The sequence below is a fragment of the Sciurus carolinensis genome, chromosome 2 (assembly GCF_902686445.1).
Source record: "Sciurus carolinensis chromosome 2, mSciCar1.2, whole genome shotgun sequence".
Taxonomy (NCBI): domain Eukaryota; kingdom Metazoa; phylum Chordata; class Mammalia; order Rodentia; family Sciuridae; genus Sciurus; species Sciurus carolinensis.
In genome coordinates this window covers 44,572,622-44,589,972 of record NC_062214.1, presented here as the reverse complement: position 1 = coordinate 44,589,972, position 17,351 = coordinate 44,572,622, and the positions used below count along the sequence as shown (strand labels likewise).

At 40.3% G+C, this 17,351-nt stretch overlaps 1 protein-coding gene across 12 annotated transcripts in view; it reads right to left on the bottom strand.

Annotated features, from left to right (window-relative positions):
* Rin2 (Ras and Rab interactor 2) overlaps positions 1 to 17,351 on the bottom strand; it is a 224,005-nt gene that overhangs the window by 52,123 nt on the left and 154,531 nt on the right. For 6 of the 12 annotated variants that reach the window (XM_047538224.1, XM_047538225.1, XM_047538228.1 and 3 more), the window contains one exon: positions 14,246 to 14,346. The exons of 5 other annotated variants lie outside the window; for them this stretch is intronic. In XM_047538224.1, coding sequence (XP_047394180.1) covers positions 14,246 to 14,346 — 101 coding nt within the window. Of the gene's footprint in view, positions 1 to 13,844; positions 14,013 to 14,245; positions 14,347 to 17,351 lie in introns of those variants that run through there. One more of the 12 variants, XM_047538239.1, reaches the window with a different exon arrangement.

The following is a 17,351-nucleotide window of genomic DNA, read 5'->3' as shown; positions in this document are numbered from 1 at the left end:
AACATACCTCAACTTTGTAAAGGCTATCTATGCTAAGCCCACAGCCAACATCATTCTTCAGGGAGAAAAACTGAAAGCATTTCCTCTAAAAACTGGAACAAGACAGGGATGCCCTCTTTCACCACTTCTATTCAATATCGTTCCTTGAAACACTTGCCAGAGCAATTAGACAGACCAAAGAAATTAAAGGGATACAAATAGGAAAAGAACTAAAGCTGTCACTATTTGCTGATGACATGATTCTATATTTAGAAGATCAAAAAAACTCTACTAGAAAACTTCTACAATTAATAAATGAATTCAGCAAATAGCAGGATATAAAATCAATACATGTAAATCTAATGCATTTCTATTCATAAGTGATGAATCTGTCAGCTACTCTTGGGTCACACCTGATGTAAGGCTCATTCTTATGAATGAATGGCTTCTCCACTGGACTGGATTCCCTTCATTTTCAGGGCCAGACATTGGTAGCCTGGGAAGTAGAAGGTTAAGTGACTACAGAAAGCTCATTCTGAGTGGGAGAGTCATATTGACTTCAGACTTAGTTTTATTAACATTGACAGATTAGATTCATCTCAGAGAAATCATATGCAGCAGATTCCAAGTAATGGATGCTCCTTTTTATCCTAATTCAGAAACACAGCAGGATCTACCAGTATAGCTCCAAATGACCTAAGGATCAGGATGTAGACAAAAGTGTATTAAAAAGGCTCCCATGTCTTCCTAATACATCACTCCCTCTCCCAAGCTCCATCCCAAAAAACATATGTGAAGTGTGTGTTTTGACTTTAGAGTCCAGTCTTTTCAAATAAATGAGAGAAAATTTGGCAACATACATAAACAAAAGGTTATTTCAGTGAGGGAAAAATACTTGCCCAGGAAATATAGTCAACAACTTTCTAGATAAAAGACTCCTGGATCAGCTATTAAATAGTAAATATGAAGTTCAAGGGAGTGAGATACAAGGCCAACCAACAAATTCTTATTGTCAGTCAAGATCAGGTTCAAGGTCTTGGCAGATATGCATGCTATGGATGGTTCTGCCCTCAGACTCAGGGCACAGGACCACTAAACAAAAACTAGAGGGGTTATGGACTAAGCTCCTACCTCAGGCCCCAGTAGACAGACTAAAAATCAAAATGGGGTCACTCATGCTAAAAGTCAAACCAAAACCAAATTATCTGTCCTTCCAAGAGAAGAAATATAACAGCCAAACAGGACAGTTTCAACTGGCATGAGAATGAGGTTTCCTTTGCCTTCATCTTTACACAAATTAACCTGATGTTAATAAATCAGTTATTTTTCTACAGTTCAATCTCTGTGTCCCTGGTCTTACAAGGACTAGTTTTGAAACGATCAGTCCATTTTTTTTTTTTTTTGCTCTTGCATCTGCATTCTTCAAACCTTTCTGTACATTGAACTAACCTCTTCTGCTCTGCTCATTGGAACTTATTTTATTTTATGTTATTTTATTTTATGGAATTAGTTGCCTGATTCTAGAATAAAAAATAAGGCCATAATTGTTATAATCTGGCCCTTTGACATGATTTTATATATATTTAGTATATTTCCCAACTGTGGTAGAGATATTAAATTTACCTTTCAAATGAATGTTAATACATGTAAAAGGTGGATCAGGTTAAAGAAAGCAACTACAAATTAAAGGTAAAAATGGCATACAAATAAGAGGAAAACTGGATTCCAGAAGGAAGATAACTTTGTGAAAGCCTCTTTGCCATGCTCCGTCCCCTCCCTGCTGAGTTTAAGCTGCTCTTGTTTAACTTAGTTATAATTTATTAATTAATTTGGTTCTGGGGATAGAACCCAGGACCTTGCACATGCTAAGCACAGGCTTTACCAATGAACTACTCCCCCAATCCTAAGTTGTTCTTGAAAGTCCATTGAGGTATCTGTCTCTCACCTACCTGTCAAAGCTGCACAAGTCCTAGAGTTCCCCGCTTGCTCCTTCAACTGCAAGGAATCCTGTGGCCCTGAGTTCCCATACCTACTGTCTGTACACCTCTGAGGCATTTTACCCTCTTTGCTTCTGCATCATGTGGATCTCTAACAAGCCTGGCCTCACCCCCAGGTCATATTCAGGTTAAGCCCAGGCAGACACTGATAAAATACCTGCTTTCAGGATAACCAGGAGTCTGAGTAGGATTGAGCTATAGACAGCAAGGTTCACAACCTCTGATTCAGGCTTTGCTTCTGCCAGGCCCTAACAAACAAACTGCTCAATTCTACTCTTAGGAGACAAGGCGTCCTTGTCTGTGTGTTTATCAGGAAATGGGTGGCAAGAGTCACCACAGCGACCAAGAGTCCTCTGGCCTTTGGCCATCTCGGAGCCTGGGGCAAGAGGAGGAGGCAGCTCCAATCCTTCTAGAATAACAAATCCAGAGTTTTAGCACCTTCTTCTTATTGCTCATGAATTTCTCCCATGGACTCCCTGTTTAGCCACACGTCAGCTAACAAAGAGTGGGCTCTGGGTATAAAAGCCAATGATCAGTTTTAGCCTAGAATTCCAATTCTATGGCCACCAACATAGGACATTGATAGTAAGTGCTTTCATTTTAAGTCCCCAGCTATGTCTAGTGTGTACTAGAGTGCATGAGGCCCTGGGTATAATCTCCAGCACTGGAAAAAAAATGTTTCCCCAATACAGAATGCCTTATTCTACAACTGGAAGGAGATTTAGGATTCTACAAATAGCAGCTTGCTTAGCACAGGGGAAACTAGAAGATAGTATCAGCAGGAAAATGCTCTTTCAGGTAAGACAGGTACATTGCATGATGTCCAGAGAAACCCACAGTGGGAACCCTGCACACAAGCTAGGGGGTCTTTAGCATTCTGTTCTCAGCAAGTTCTCATTTACCTGAAATCTAAACTACCCATCTTGAGCACACGTGAATGAAGTTAACATCATGTTGGCATTTTTTTTTTTTTTTTGGTAACAGATGATAATTTTTTATAAGGCATGTCTGTTATGATTTAGTTATGAAGTGTCACCCCCAGCCAAGCTCCAGTCAATGCAGGAATATTCAGAGATAAAATGATTAGATTATGAGAGCTGTCACAGAATCAGTCCATCCTGGTCTGAAGGAACTGCCTGGGTGCTAACTGAAGGCAGGCCGGGTATGGCAGGAGGAGGTGGTCACTGGAAGGGTCATCTTCTCATCTTCCCTGTGGTGCCCTCCCCCTCATCCTTCCCTGACCTTGCCATGAGTTGAACTGCTTTCCTCTGCTGGGCCCTTGTCCCATGATGTCCAACTTCCCCTTGGGCTTACAACAATGGAGTCAGCTATCTATGGACTGAAATCTCTGAAACTGTGAGCCCCTAATAAACTTTTCCTCCTCTAAGTTGTTCTGAGGAGTGTTTTGGTCATAATGATGAAAAAGCTGATTAAAACAACGTCATAGTTTCAAATGAATCAACCCCAATTCTAGTCTTTTTCAACCTCAGAATCTTTTTATTTTTTTTTTAGTTTTGCGATGCTAGGTATGGAAACCAGGGACTCATTCATGCTAGGCAAATGTTCTGCCACTGAGCCACATACCCAGCCCTCAACATTACAATCTTCGGGGATTTGGTAGAAAGAGGAGTTATACTCAAACTGCCATCAAAACCTCAGTGTTGGCTCTTTGTAACTGTGCAGACTTGGCCAAAGACCATACATGTCATTTAGCCTCAGTTTCCCTGTGTCTCAAAACAGATTACTGTTCTTACAAAGAAAGTTACCAAAATAATTGCCACCTGAAAAGAACTTCTGATTCAAAAGGCCTGGGACATCTTGGAACTGAGTCGATATGCTATTAAGTGGAATTTTCTGGATGACTCTTACCATCTCCTAATCTTTCAATAATAACAAAAGAGAAGTAAGATGATGTGTTTTCATTCTAGGATTGACAGACTATTCTACAAAGAAAACTCTGGAGCTTGTTTTTGCAGTAATGTGACTTGGGGGAAGGAAAAGCCCAGAAAATTCTGGAGTATGTCTCTCAGCAGTTCCTTGTAGACCATTAGGATCTAGCTAGCCTCAACCTGGGCTCTGGTCATTACCATCCTCAATTTTCAAATAGAGAAGAAAGAAAGGAATGGTGGAGGGGGGCAGATGTAGCTCAGGGACTGAGTGCTGAGCAAGGCCTTGGGTTCTATCCCTAGTACTGAAAGGATAAAAAAAAAAGGACCAGACAGATGTTGGAGTGTTGTGTGGTTTTACTTTTGTAGCAGTAGATCTTTGATCTTTTATCAAAAAACCTAGCAGTGGCCCAGATGTCAGGGTTGGTGGGAAATGAGCCCACATCTTAGTAGTGCTGAGAGAGGAGAGGTGGTGGGTCTGGGAAGAATCAATTGTTTCTGGACAAATGTTAGAAGGCCACTTATGTAGAAAGAACAACCAATACTAAAATTTCTGGCACAGGAACAATCCTGATTGCTGTTAAGCACATACACAGAGCAAACAAAAAATTCCAAGAAAACCTGCCTTATCAAAAATACCTGGCAGTTGATATCCAATAATTCCTTAACACTTTCAGATATGAAAGTAATTCTTTAGAATTTGAAGTTGAACTAAACTGCTATTCTGTAATATTAACATATGAAGAAGAAAGGAGGCTCAAGTTCATTCTGAATTATCGTGGGACCCTAACTAATGCTATCCATTTATAGCATAGAAATTGGCAGGTGAGCCAATTTCTTTTACCTGCCATCAAGATGAGAAAGGTGATGGGCAAAGAACTGGTGGAGAAGATATTCTTGAAAAGATCACTGCATGTTTAGCTGAGTTTGGAGTAATATTAAAGGTCATCAAATTTAACTCCTTATTTTTGGTCAAAACAAAAATTGATAGAACTAGCTGGGTATGGTGGTGTTTACCTATAATCCCAGAGGCTTGGGAGGCTGAGGCAGGAGGATCACAAGTTAAAACCAGCTTCAGCAACTTAGTGAAGCCCTAAGCAACTTAGTGAGACCTTGTCTCTAAATAAAATACAAAAAAGGGCTGGGGGTGTGGCTCAGTGATACCAAAAAAATCCCTCGTACAAAAAAAGAAAAAAAAAAAAAAAGAACTGAATCCAAGTCTTGTTTTCCTTTTTTTCCCCTTTTTTCAATGCTGAGGGTTGAACCAACAGCCTTCCATATGCTAGGCAAGCATTCTACCACTGAGCTATACTCCCGGCCCCAATTTTCTGATTTTTGAAGTTTCCCTGAAACATACAGGTTGATACTTTAATTTCTTAAGGCCCTTTCCCCCCACCTTAAAATGTAAGAGGAAAAAGAATCACTAACATATTTTGGGTTATGGATTGTATTCCTGTAGAGTTAAGTAAGGGCTGTTGCTTTTTGAGGGAGGAAACAGCAACTTCCTGGAAAAGATTTCTAAAAGCATGTTGCAGGAGGATTTTTGCAGAAGACTTTGAGGGCTTTCAGTGATTTTTTAAGTTTTATCTTCTGTGAAATAGGAGGAAAGGACATAGAAACTGAAATAAAACTGCATGCTGTGGCTGCCTGGGGTAGGGGGTACAGCTGCAATTTTCACAAGAGGAGAAAGACTGGGTGGTGATTTTGCTTAGGAACATCCTCTTGTTGATTCTCCTGCTAGAGATGAAAAGGCCAGATACGGAGTCAAGGGAGTCAATGCTGGAAGAGGCATTCATTCGTTCCTGTAAAAGTAAGAAATAGAAACAAAGAACCTGTTGTCCTGGTTGCCCTTGGAGCTGAAAACAGGCAAGGGAAGGAGCCAGGCAGGCTCCAGTCCCAGCTCCGCTGCCCTCGAGCCCAGAGCAGTGGCATGCACACTGCTTCACAGAAAGGCAAGCATTCCCTGGATTTGCAGTTTCCAGTATTTAAGTGCCTTTGGCTATGCTGGTGTTGTTTCCTAGCTCAACTAATTCACCCACTGAATTTTAACTAGGCAGATACTTGTGGCAGAGCCAATACAGGAGGGAGGCAAAATTGCAAAGTGTCAAACAGTACTGGGGATGTGGCTAAGTGGTAAAGAGCTTGCCTAGTATGTCAAAGGCACGCTGGGTCCAAAAAAAAAAAAAAAAAACCAAGTGTCAAGTCAATCTAATCCTAGCACGTGGCACTGTTAAAATTATGTGTAAATGGAATCAATTTCAGTTGGGCAAGGGGGCACATCCTGAAAGCCCAGGTACTCTGCACAAGGAAGATCACAAGTTTGAGGGTAGACTGGACCAATTAGCAAGACCCTGCCTCACAAATAAAGAGAGATAGAAAGGGCTGGTGATATAGCTCAGTGGTGGAGCTCCCCTGGATATAGTTCCCCTATTGAAAGAAAAAAAAAGAAAAGAAAGAAAGAAATGAAGGAAGGAAGGAAGGAAGGAAGGAAGGAAGGAAGGAAGGAAGGAAGGAAGGCGTTTCTAGGACCAGTGCACTTTCAAGATGATCAAAAACAACCTTGTCAGTTGGTGAAAACTCATGCATGATCTACCATTTCAATGTCTAGTAATGCAAAGCAAAAATATCAGAAGGGTATATGCCAAAGAAAGATAACAGCTAACCCAACAAACAAGAAGAAGTGGTTTTATCTCAGTGGGTCAATTCATGGTCATTTGTATTATTACTTTCTGCTATGTGCTTTTTCTATAATCTATATGTTCAACTCTCAGTATTAGTAAAAAAAATCTTAAATGCTCTTTTAAAAAATATTCTCAAATACAACAGATATCACCAATTGAGACACATTAAATAGATCTTTGGAGCATGTGACTCAAAAGGTGTTCTGACACCTGCCAAACTCATTCTTTAAGACTGATGTCAAGTTTCATCTTTTCTAAAATTGTCCTGAACATCTGGTATACTCCTATATTCCTTTTTTATATCCTGGTTTCTTTATATGAAACTCATTTGTTTATAATTCTTTCTCAGTTTGTGTAAAATCTCAGGCTCTACTAGATAGATAACAGCATCCTAAATATTTCCCTTAAGTTCAACTTAATTATTGCCACACTGGTAACAGTTTGATCAAAGAGTTGGTCAATGCTCACAGAATTCCTTGGAACCATATTCAAAATGTTCCTCCTGGCTTCAGATAAGAAAGCACCTTTGGGAATAATCCAGAGGAAATTGGGCAGACTAATCATAGCAGAATATCCTTAGTGGGTGTGGCAGAAGAATGTCTTACCACCAAACTATCACAGCTACATGACCTGCTCTATGAACAAAGCCATGCCCAACCAGGCATCCCATGTACCCCACCTCCACTAAAGGAAAGAGTGGCCATGTCTATGGTATTACTTGGGTGTTTCACACAATGGATTTGCAACTGAGAATGCAATTTTGACCAAGACAAGGAGTTTCTCTATTCTGTTTTTGCTATCTTGAGAAAGAATGTGCACAGGCAGGCAATAACAAGCATCCCAGAATGAGTGGAAATGTGCATGTTCAGTTCTTCAAAATAGACAATACGTAAGAAGCAACCGTAAACTACAAGGACACCAAATACTTTTTTTTCAAGGAACCCAAGATTTTGCAAGATAAACCTAATATTCTGTAGCAAATGGTTCCTATGAGTCTCCCATGTTCCACTGAACCAGAATAGAACTCACAAAGGAAGAAAACCAATCTTTCCCTCCCTCCCTCCCTTCCTTCCTTCTTTCCTTAATTTTTTAGTGCTGGGAATTCAACCCAGGGCCTTGCACATACTAAGCTACATTCTCAGGCCCCAATCTTTATTTTACAGGTGTGACTGATTCAAGAAGAGGTTGTTTAAAGATGCTGGGGGACTGAGCATGGGCCCCAAGCCTGGACTAATGGTGATCTGTGGTGTGGGCAGGTTTCTAGATATGGCAGGAGATGGAGATATTTGTTTTACTTGCCACATGACACAAATACTGCAAGAGGTCAGAATGCAAAATGACTGCATCCTGTGACTTGACCTTGATTCCAAACAACCTCATAAATTTATTCTCTAAAATCTTTAAAAGGGCAGAACAGAATAAAATCAATGAACTATAGTATCCCACTTGAAGAAGAAAAAGTGGAAAAGGAGTAAAATGAAGTGACTTTAAGTTCTGTGTTTCAAGTCATGAAGTTGGGGAAATACCTATTTTTTTTAAAAGTATGGGAAATTGTACTGGATGCAGAAGTATTCTCAATAGTTGTATTATACTTTGGCATACACATTAGTTAGGATGCAGTTAATGGCCTTGGCCAAATCAATTCAGAGATGAAGAATATTTCTGCATACAAGTACCAGATAAAGTAAAGCAATAGACAATAAAAAGTGGGGGGAATTTCACTAACAGATTTTTTTTCTGCTGCAAGTTTATTAGATTTAAAATTCAAAAGAAGAAATAATAATTTCCATGATTTCTGAGTTATTTTACTTTTTTATCTCCTTCCCCTAAATAGTCCTTTCTGTAATTTCACAATTTCCTTAAATATTGCCCAGTGAACTGGCTGTGAGCTCAGAATTTCCCATGACTTTATCCTTGAACCGAGACATGTAAAAATAAGATGGACTATTAAACCTAAAGAATTTCCATTCCTGATTCCAACAATACTGAGATAAGTACTTGAGTCAGAACATACAGGTATTCCTACCTGTTTCCATCCTCATGGTTTCAGAAACTCTAAATTATCCCAACCATCCACATGGCTAAATTGAAAAAGTTGCCAATACCAAGTATAGGTGAGAATGGAGCATCCCAAGCTTTCGTATACTCTAGGTGGACGTGCAAACTGATACCGTTGCTTTGGAAAACTGTTGGGCACTATCTACTAAAGTTGAACATTGACTATGTAATCCAATAATTCCAGTCTTATATTACTGTGTCCACCAAAAAACATGCACATGAATGTTTATAGCAGTATTAGTTAATATAGCCTCAAACTCAAATATCTATCAATAGAATGGATAAACAAATTGTAATTTATTCCTAAAATGGAACACTATACAAAAAGTTCCATGAAAAAAGGTCAGAGTTTTAAAAGTACATGCTGTACAATTCCAGTTATAAAAAGTTCCAAAATAGGTAAAACTGGCACTGGGGGTATAGTTTAGTGGTAGAGAGCACACTTGCATGCATGAGGTCCTAGGTTCACTTCCCAGCACTAAAGTTAAAACAAAAAGCAGAAAAAAAAAATCAAAAAACAAACAAAACCAGTCAGAACTAGTCTATAGCAATAGGAGTAAGAATAATGCTTACTCTTGGGGTATATAGAGACCAGAAAGGAGCCTTGGGTGATGTTGGGAGTATCCCATTTTCTGACTTGGGTGTGTGGGTTTTGTGGTCTGTTTACTTTGTGAGAAATCAAATGTAGCCGTATACTTAATTGTGCATGCTTGCTGAATTATGTTTTGTCAATGGGAAGACTTTTAAAAATGCAGCAAACAATGAGGGTGCGTATCTTTCAGAAGGACACAGAGAAATCAATATGGCCATAACTGTCCCACTAGAGACGTAGTCGAGTGGAACTCTGGGCCTCTTTTTCCCAGACTGTAGCATCATTTCTTCTCTTCTAATCTTGAGTTCTAATTTTAGATCAACGGAAGACTCTCAGGGCTGTACAAGGGAACTGAAGTCTGAGCTTCACGTGGTTTCCATATCATTGTTATGTGGTTGCTGGGAAATCAGACTCTTCCAATGAAACTAATGATGGTGGCCAACTGCTACATTGTAACAGTGTTGGGTAGACCTGGCCAAGAAATCTTTGATTTTCTTGTGTCTGTTTCTTCAGTGGGGTGAGTTGAGGTGGGAGGAGGGGTGTTATTAAGACCTTGGGCATCACCCAATGATCCACCTAGGTTGGAGGGTACCAGAGAGGAAGCAATAAAAATGATGGAGGTAGCCAGTTGTGGTGGTGCACACCTGTAATCCCAGGGGCTTGGGAGGCTGAGGCAGGAGGATTGAAGGTTCAAAGAAGCCAGCCTCAGCAACTTAGTGAGGCTGTAAGCAATCTAGTCAGACTATTTCTCTAAATAAATAAATGGGAATATGGCTCAGTGGTTAAGCATCTTTAGCATTCTTGTGTTCAGTCCCTGGTAACAACAACAACAACAACAACAAAAAAAAAAAAAAAAAAAAAATGGAAAAAAAAGAAAGTAGGAGGAGTCAACAAAGGCAGCAACAACCTTTAATGACATGCACGGTCTTGGCAGGACTCTCAGGGATCCTGAAAACTCAGCCTAAACCCAGAAAATACTTCTTGAGATTGTGAGGCTGGTCCTCCCTCCCTCCCCCTCCCTCCCTCCCTCCCTCCCTTCCTCCCTTTCCCTCCTCCCTCCCTCCCTTCCTCCCTCCCTTCCTCCCTTCCTTCCTTCCTTCCTTCCTTCCTTCCTTCCTTTCCTGAAGGTCATGGGTCCAGGGGATGACGAAAGTGGACCACTGACTGGCCTCAGGCCTGGTGGACCTACCCCAGCAGACACCCTCCCCCAAATGAGCTTGAGCAATGGAGAGTAAAAAGGCTTTATGGTTCCATGGTTTCTAGTCTTTAGAGGGATAAGGAGAAAGAGAAAACAGGAAACATCATTTAGAGAGAGCAAATCATCAGGAATAAGAAGCCCCTTCATCTTTGTCTGGTGTGCTAGCTTCTTTTTGGTAAAACATTAGCAGAGGAGACAGAGTTATTCAGCTATTACCCTACTAGAAAAGGATTAAAACAGCTCATAAAGCAGAACTGATGGAAGAAGCACAGCTGGAGATCAGGTGGAGAGGACTCTGGCCATTTTCTTTGCTGGGGAGGGAGCCTAAGGCCTATTGCACATTTTCTACTTTGTCCTTTTTTATGCACTGGCATGGGGGATGCAGCTCGTTTATGCAAGAGGCCTCTGATGTTTTGATACTTTAGAATCTCCAAAAATCTTTTTACATTTCTTTCATACAGTCAACAAATAGTTATTGTGCATATGCTTTATGCCAGGCACCACTCGAATAACTGAAATCATAGCCGTGAACAACAAACCACTCCCCCCACACAATCAAGGAGCTTACTTCTCAGTGGAGGGAGGTAGAAAACGCACAATTAAGCAAGAAGGTACAAGAGTCCCTCAGATCTGAGGGAGTTTGTTTCCAGGACATCTTGCCACAGATACCCAAATCTGCCAGTGCTCAAGTCTCTTATATAAGATGGTATAAGTTTTCTCTGATATGTGGATCTTAATTCACCATAAGAGGGGACTAGGGAAGAATAGAATCTTCCCTAGTAGATTAGGTAGAGGGGAGTGAAGGGAGGGGAAAGGGTATGGGGGTAGGAATGATAGAGTGAAACAGACATTATTACCTCATGTGCATGTATGACTGCATGACTGATGTGATCCTGCAATATGTATAATCAGAAAAATGAGAGATTACACTCTTTATGATCCATCGAAATGTATAAATGCATTCTACCATCATGTACAACTAATTAGAACAAATTAAAAAATTAAACAAAGAAAAATATTTGCATATAACTGCATATATCCTCCTGTATTCTTTAAATCATCTCTAGATTGCTTATAATACCTAAAGCAATGTAAATGCTATGTAAATAGTTGCTATATTATATTGTTCAAGGAACAATGACAAGAAATCATCTGTACATATTCAGTACAGATGCAATTTTTTTAAAAACTAGTTTTGATCTGTGTTTGGTTAAATCCTTATTTGAAAACTGGTGGATTCAGAAGGCTGACTATGCCTGTCCTGTCTATATAGGTTCTATGAAAAAAATTAACAATGCCAGGTAAGGTGGTATAAGGAAAGGCGGGCTCAAGGGTGGATGCTTGAATAACCAAATGCCACCATAGGTAAAGGAGTTGAGGTTTCTCACCAAGAACACTAGGTTGTCACTTAATCTGGTGTTTAAACAACTAAGGAAGTACAGACATTTCATGGTGGCTGTGGCAGCTCATACTCGCAGAGAAGGATGCCATAGAGGAAGCTGACTGATTTTTCTATGGATCCATCAGATGCGCGGAGCCATGGTCCTGCAGGAGCTGTTGGCTACTTCTTTCATAGAGATTTTGATTAAGGCAACTTCCCTGCTCACAGATCTTCTTTCCTTTTCTCTCCTTTCCCTTTTGGACTGCTTTGTACCAGGTTGAATTGTGATTTCCCTCTTGGTCACAGCTATACTTTGCCTTAATTTTGGATACAACTCAAGAGTCTTCTTCGTTCTACCTCCCCGCTGTCTGGGTCTCCTGATATTTGCACCCGGCAAAATGGAGAGATTAAAAACAAAGTCACCACTTCTAAAAAAATCACTGAGAGACTCCAGTAGAGAATCCACAGCCTCATTAGTCTATTTTTTTTAGCCACACCATACAGTTCCTACACTAGTAAAATGGGGGTCATAATGGACCTCTGCCTCCTAGAGTTTCGTTAGGAAAATGCAATCGATAGTAACTAAGCTACTGCAGACTATACCTGGCATGTATCAAACAGAACATACAATATTAAATACAGACAATCCATCTAGTTTTTTCTTTCTTTCCCATAAAACAATTCTTAAAAAGCTAGGTAAAGTGTACCTAGAAATTAATAAATTCAGCGTTAACCAACATAGCACCCAAGGACAAGTGACGTTAATCTGAAAAAAATTTATTGTGGCATACTTATGATCATTCTTAAATTTGGAAAGGAACAAATGAAAGAGGTGTAGTCAGTGGTGAGCACATGTACTAGGTCCTGGGCTTAGTCCCCAGCACAAAATAAACAAACAAACAAACATAAATAAATAGACGTTGCAGATTAAATGACTGCCCAGTTCCCCACCGGAACACCCGCTGAAGTCAGAGAACAAGATCTTGATAGTCCCTAACATTTTTATTCTTCCTGCAAACTTCACTCTTCAGCACTTACACACGTTCCTGCTGCTCTACGTCTGGGTGTCTGTCCCCTGAGGAGTTTGGGGTCTATCTCACAGCGTGTTATTTCCTGGATGTAAAAGAAATCAGTGCTCTGAAAACCCACTTCACACTGTTGAGCAGCCTGGATTCCCAATTTAATTTTAGGTCAACAATGGAAAGGGTAAAGAGGAATCCCCTGGCTTAAGTTCCACCACATTTGAATTACTCTGAATATGAGATGGACTCCTCTAACTGAAAATCATTGTACATTCATCCAGTTTGTGGGAAAAATAAGTTAATTAATCAAAACCCTTTACATTGAAGTCAAGAGATAGTGGGATGCCTGACTGCTGCAGGAAGTGTGAGGAACATCTTGTCTACCCCAGTCACTTTGTAGAAAAGCAAGGACACAGAAGGCACACAGAACTTCCACGGCTAAGGGGGACTGCAGCTCCAGAAAGGGAGAGCATCAAAACACCACCTTCCAGCTCAGCACCTCCCTGAGATAGTCCTCCCTCCCCTCAGTCTACAGCAGGGAACAAGTCAAGCTGGTTTGAAACTTGCCTGGACAACCAGAAACACCTGGCTTGCCTGCCTGTCCCATGACTTGCAAGCAAAACCTGCACCATAAATCTTAGCTTCATATTCCTCCAAGTAAGTAGCCTCCACCCCACTTTCTGGGAAAAGAGAGGAAGCTGATAATGAATCTGGCTTCCAAAGCACCACGTTTCCCTGACTTTTGTGATGATTTATTCTGTTGTCTTTGTTAGCAAGGAATTATAACACCAAAGAGCTGTAAGAGGTTACCTCCAACCTCCCACCTCCACCCTGGCTCCTGCACCCCCATTCTCCACTTAAACACTAGTCTCCTATTACATTTTCAGAGAATGTGCAATATGTGAACAGGTATTAAGCTTAACCAGAAGAGCACATTGCCTCCCCTTCCTTAACCATTAAGGAGCACATCCAGTTTCCAATACACTGGATCATTTTTCAGGTTAATGGCTACATTAACTACCAGTTTTATTGATTTTTTTTTTTTCTGACCTGAGAATGCAAAATGAGTCCATCCTCTTTAGTTGCTCCCCTTTAAACCTTCAGAAGAATGACACAGTTACACTGAATTCTACTTTGCACACCGAGGATCCGCTGCGTTATTGTTTCCATCATTGTGAGTAGGTGGACATGGCACAGACAATTTTAGGTTTCCGGGTTCTGGTGCCAGGAGGAATTGAGAAGGTATAAAGTTCAAGTGCCTTCAAAGGGATTAAAATAAGCAGACCAGGAGCTCTAGGCCACTCCCACCTCCCACAGAGAAATTCATCTGGAGCTGCCACAGCACTCCCAGTTCCCAAACTTCAGAGGAGTGAGGAACGTTAGCCCTCACAGCTAATGGACTTCCCAGAGTCCCTCTCTCACGACCGTCACCTAACCGCGTCTCCGGTCACCTGGCAGTTTCAGCAGGTTCCAGGCCATTTTCCAGGCTGACATCTGTCTGCACCATCTCTTGTTTCAGTTCTCCGATCTCCGAGGCGATTGTGTCAATGAGCTATTCAAAGACAAAAATAGTATGACGTCAGGAAGTGCAGAGGCGTGGCACGTCCACAGAGCCTGGGGAGCTCTGGCACTTCCACAGAGATGACCATCACATTTTTTTTTTTTTTAATCTCGGCTCTGTGAATTTCCTCTAAATAGGGGGAAAAAAAAGGGGGAGGGGCCAGCTTCCCCTTAAAAAGAGGAAGAACTTAGGTTTCGGTATTGGGGAAGAACTTGGGTTTTAGTATTATAATAATGAAAAGAATATGCACACACTTTGGTTGCTCAACACAAATACAGAGAGGAATAACTACTTTCTACTAAAAACCAGGCCTCCATGTTCATTTTTGTCAAAAGGAATTCCCTACATTAAAATTTTTATAATCAATATTTGGGTCATAGTAATAAATTTATTTATTTATTTATTTTTGTGGCAATCTATTATTTATCTATTTATTTTTTATTTTTACGGACTGCATTTTGATTTGTTGTACACAAATGGGGTACAACTTTTCATTTCTATGGTTGTACACAAAGTAGATTCACACCGTTCATATAATCATACATGTACATAGGGTAATACTATCTGTCTCATTCTACTATCTTTCCTTCCCCCACCCCCTCGTGCCCCATTTTCGAAATAAAATTTATTTAAAAGACATACACCTGAGGTGGGGACATAGTGCAGAGGTACTTGGGTAGCATGTGCCAGACACTGAGTTTGAACCACAGAACTGGAAAAAAAAAGAGAGAGAGAGAGAGACAGAGAGAGAAGAAGAGAAGAAAAGAAAGGACACATATGGTTTACAAACATTTTTAAGGACATTAAAATTATAGAATTATTCCTCTCTCTCTCTTTCCTTCTTTTAATTACTGGGAATTGAACACAGGGCCTTACAAATATTAGGTAAGCACTCTACCACTGAGCTACATCCCCACTCCTTTTTTTTTTTTTTAAGTTTATTTTGAGACAAGTTCTTCTTAAGTTATTAAGAAATTTGCTAAGTTGTTGAGTCTGGCCTCAAAATTGTGATCCTCTTATCTCAACCTCCCAGGTTGCTGAGATTACAGGTGTGCACTCTTGCATTTTTTTTTTTTTTAATGAGAGAAAGGACAGTAATGATGGTCAGTACCTGTAGCTAGCTACTCAGGAGGTTGAGGCAGGAGAATCACTTGTACCCAGGAGTTCAAGACCAGTCTGGCTAACATAGCCAAACTCTGTCTCTTAAAATGAATACATGAATAAAATAAATAAAAAATTTAAGAAATAAAACTAAATGATAGAAGACAGGGAAAAAGGAAAAGACTGATTGGGGCTAGGAAAGTGTTAGGGGTGGTAAGTGCTTAGGTGCTCTCCTTGCAGTACCTAAGAAGAAATGTGGGGGGAACTTGGCCATTTCTTGGAAAAGATTTCTGTTGTCTTTTGTGCCCTACCTATGAAACCGTGAAGGGTCTGCATCTGACCCTGAAGGCTGCTCTAAAATCTCAAGCCCAACTATTCACTTATTCAACAGGATTGTTGTGTGTGTGTGTGGGGGGGGGGGGAGTACTGGGGATTGAAACCAGGGCCTGGTACATGCCAGACAAAGGCTCTATCATTGAACTACCTTCCCACCTTCTCAATGTAGTAACTTTATTGGCACCTTCTAGACACTGTTTAATGTAGAAGAACCACTCAAGTATGTTACTCTCGCACTATTTTTTGAAAGTGTTGTTTTTCATATGTGATTTGTGTTAGCACATAATAGGCCTATTATTGCTTCTCTGAAAACAACACCAACAACAAAAATTTAGCTGGGTGTGGTGGCACATGGCTATAATCCCAGCAATTTAGGGGGCTGAGGCAGGAGGATCACAAATTCAAGGTCAGCCTGGGTAACTGAGATCTCATCTCAAAAAAAAAGTGTGGGAGGGGTGGAGGGCGGGGGGAGGGCAGTTAGGAATATAGCTAAGTGGTAGAAAACCCTGAGTTCAATCCCTAGTAGCTCCCCCAAATACAATAAGATAAATATTAAAAAAAAACATTTAAAATTTTCATTTTACTTTCTAATATAGTAAATATCTATAGACATAATCCACATGAATATAAATTCTTTGGGGTGTTTTTTTTTTTTTGCAGTGCTGGAAATTGAATCGAAGGCCTCACACATGCTAGGCAAATGCTCTACCACTGAGCTATATCCTCCCCCATTTTTATTTTTAATTTTGAGGCAGGGCCTCACTAGGTTACCCACAAACTTCAGATTCTCCTGCTTCAGTCTCCCAGGTAGCTGGGATTACAGGTGTGCACCACTGTGTCTGGCAGTCCTCAATCATTTTTTAAGCATGTCAAGGGGTTCTGAGATTAAAAAGCTTGAGAACTACTATTCTAGCCCAAAGTAAATGTTCTTTTGTCTTAAGTAGCAGCTTATATTCCATCCTGACTCAAGGAGAGATGCTTCATTTGAGTTTACAGGTTACAGAGAAAAAAATGAAAAAAATTGTTCATCAATTTAATAATCCTTTATGGAAATCTACTTCATGCCAGGTACTCAAATGAAGAGTAACGCTGAGAAGGTCTCAATTCTAATGGAGATGACACTCCTATAGAATCGATGGACCATAACAGTGAGTACTAAGAAGTTCCAGAACAAAGGTAGTTTAGGGTGGTGTTGTAGGAAGCAGCTAAGGGGCTCTGCTACTTAGTGTGGGTTGATCAGAACAGGACTTTGAGCAAGTGATAGAGCCCTGAATGACAAGGGAACTATGACAAGATCAAAGGAAGAGCCCACTGAACAAAATTCCAGGGTCTGGGGAAGTATGTAGAAAAAGTAGCAGAAAGGTGCCAGATCTTGCCTAGCTTATAGATCATAGTATTTATGAATTTTAGTTTTCTATAATAAAAAAATATTATGGGGCTTTAATAGGGAAATGACCTTTTATTTTATTGTTTTATGGTCTAAAAAGATGGTTTTAGTGGGGCTGGGGTTGTAGCTCAGTGGTAGAGCACTCTCCTAGCATGCATAGGTCCTGGGTTTG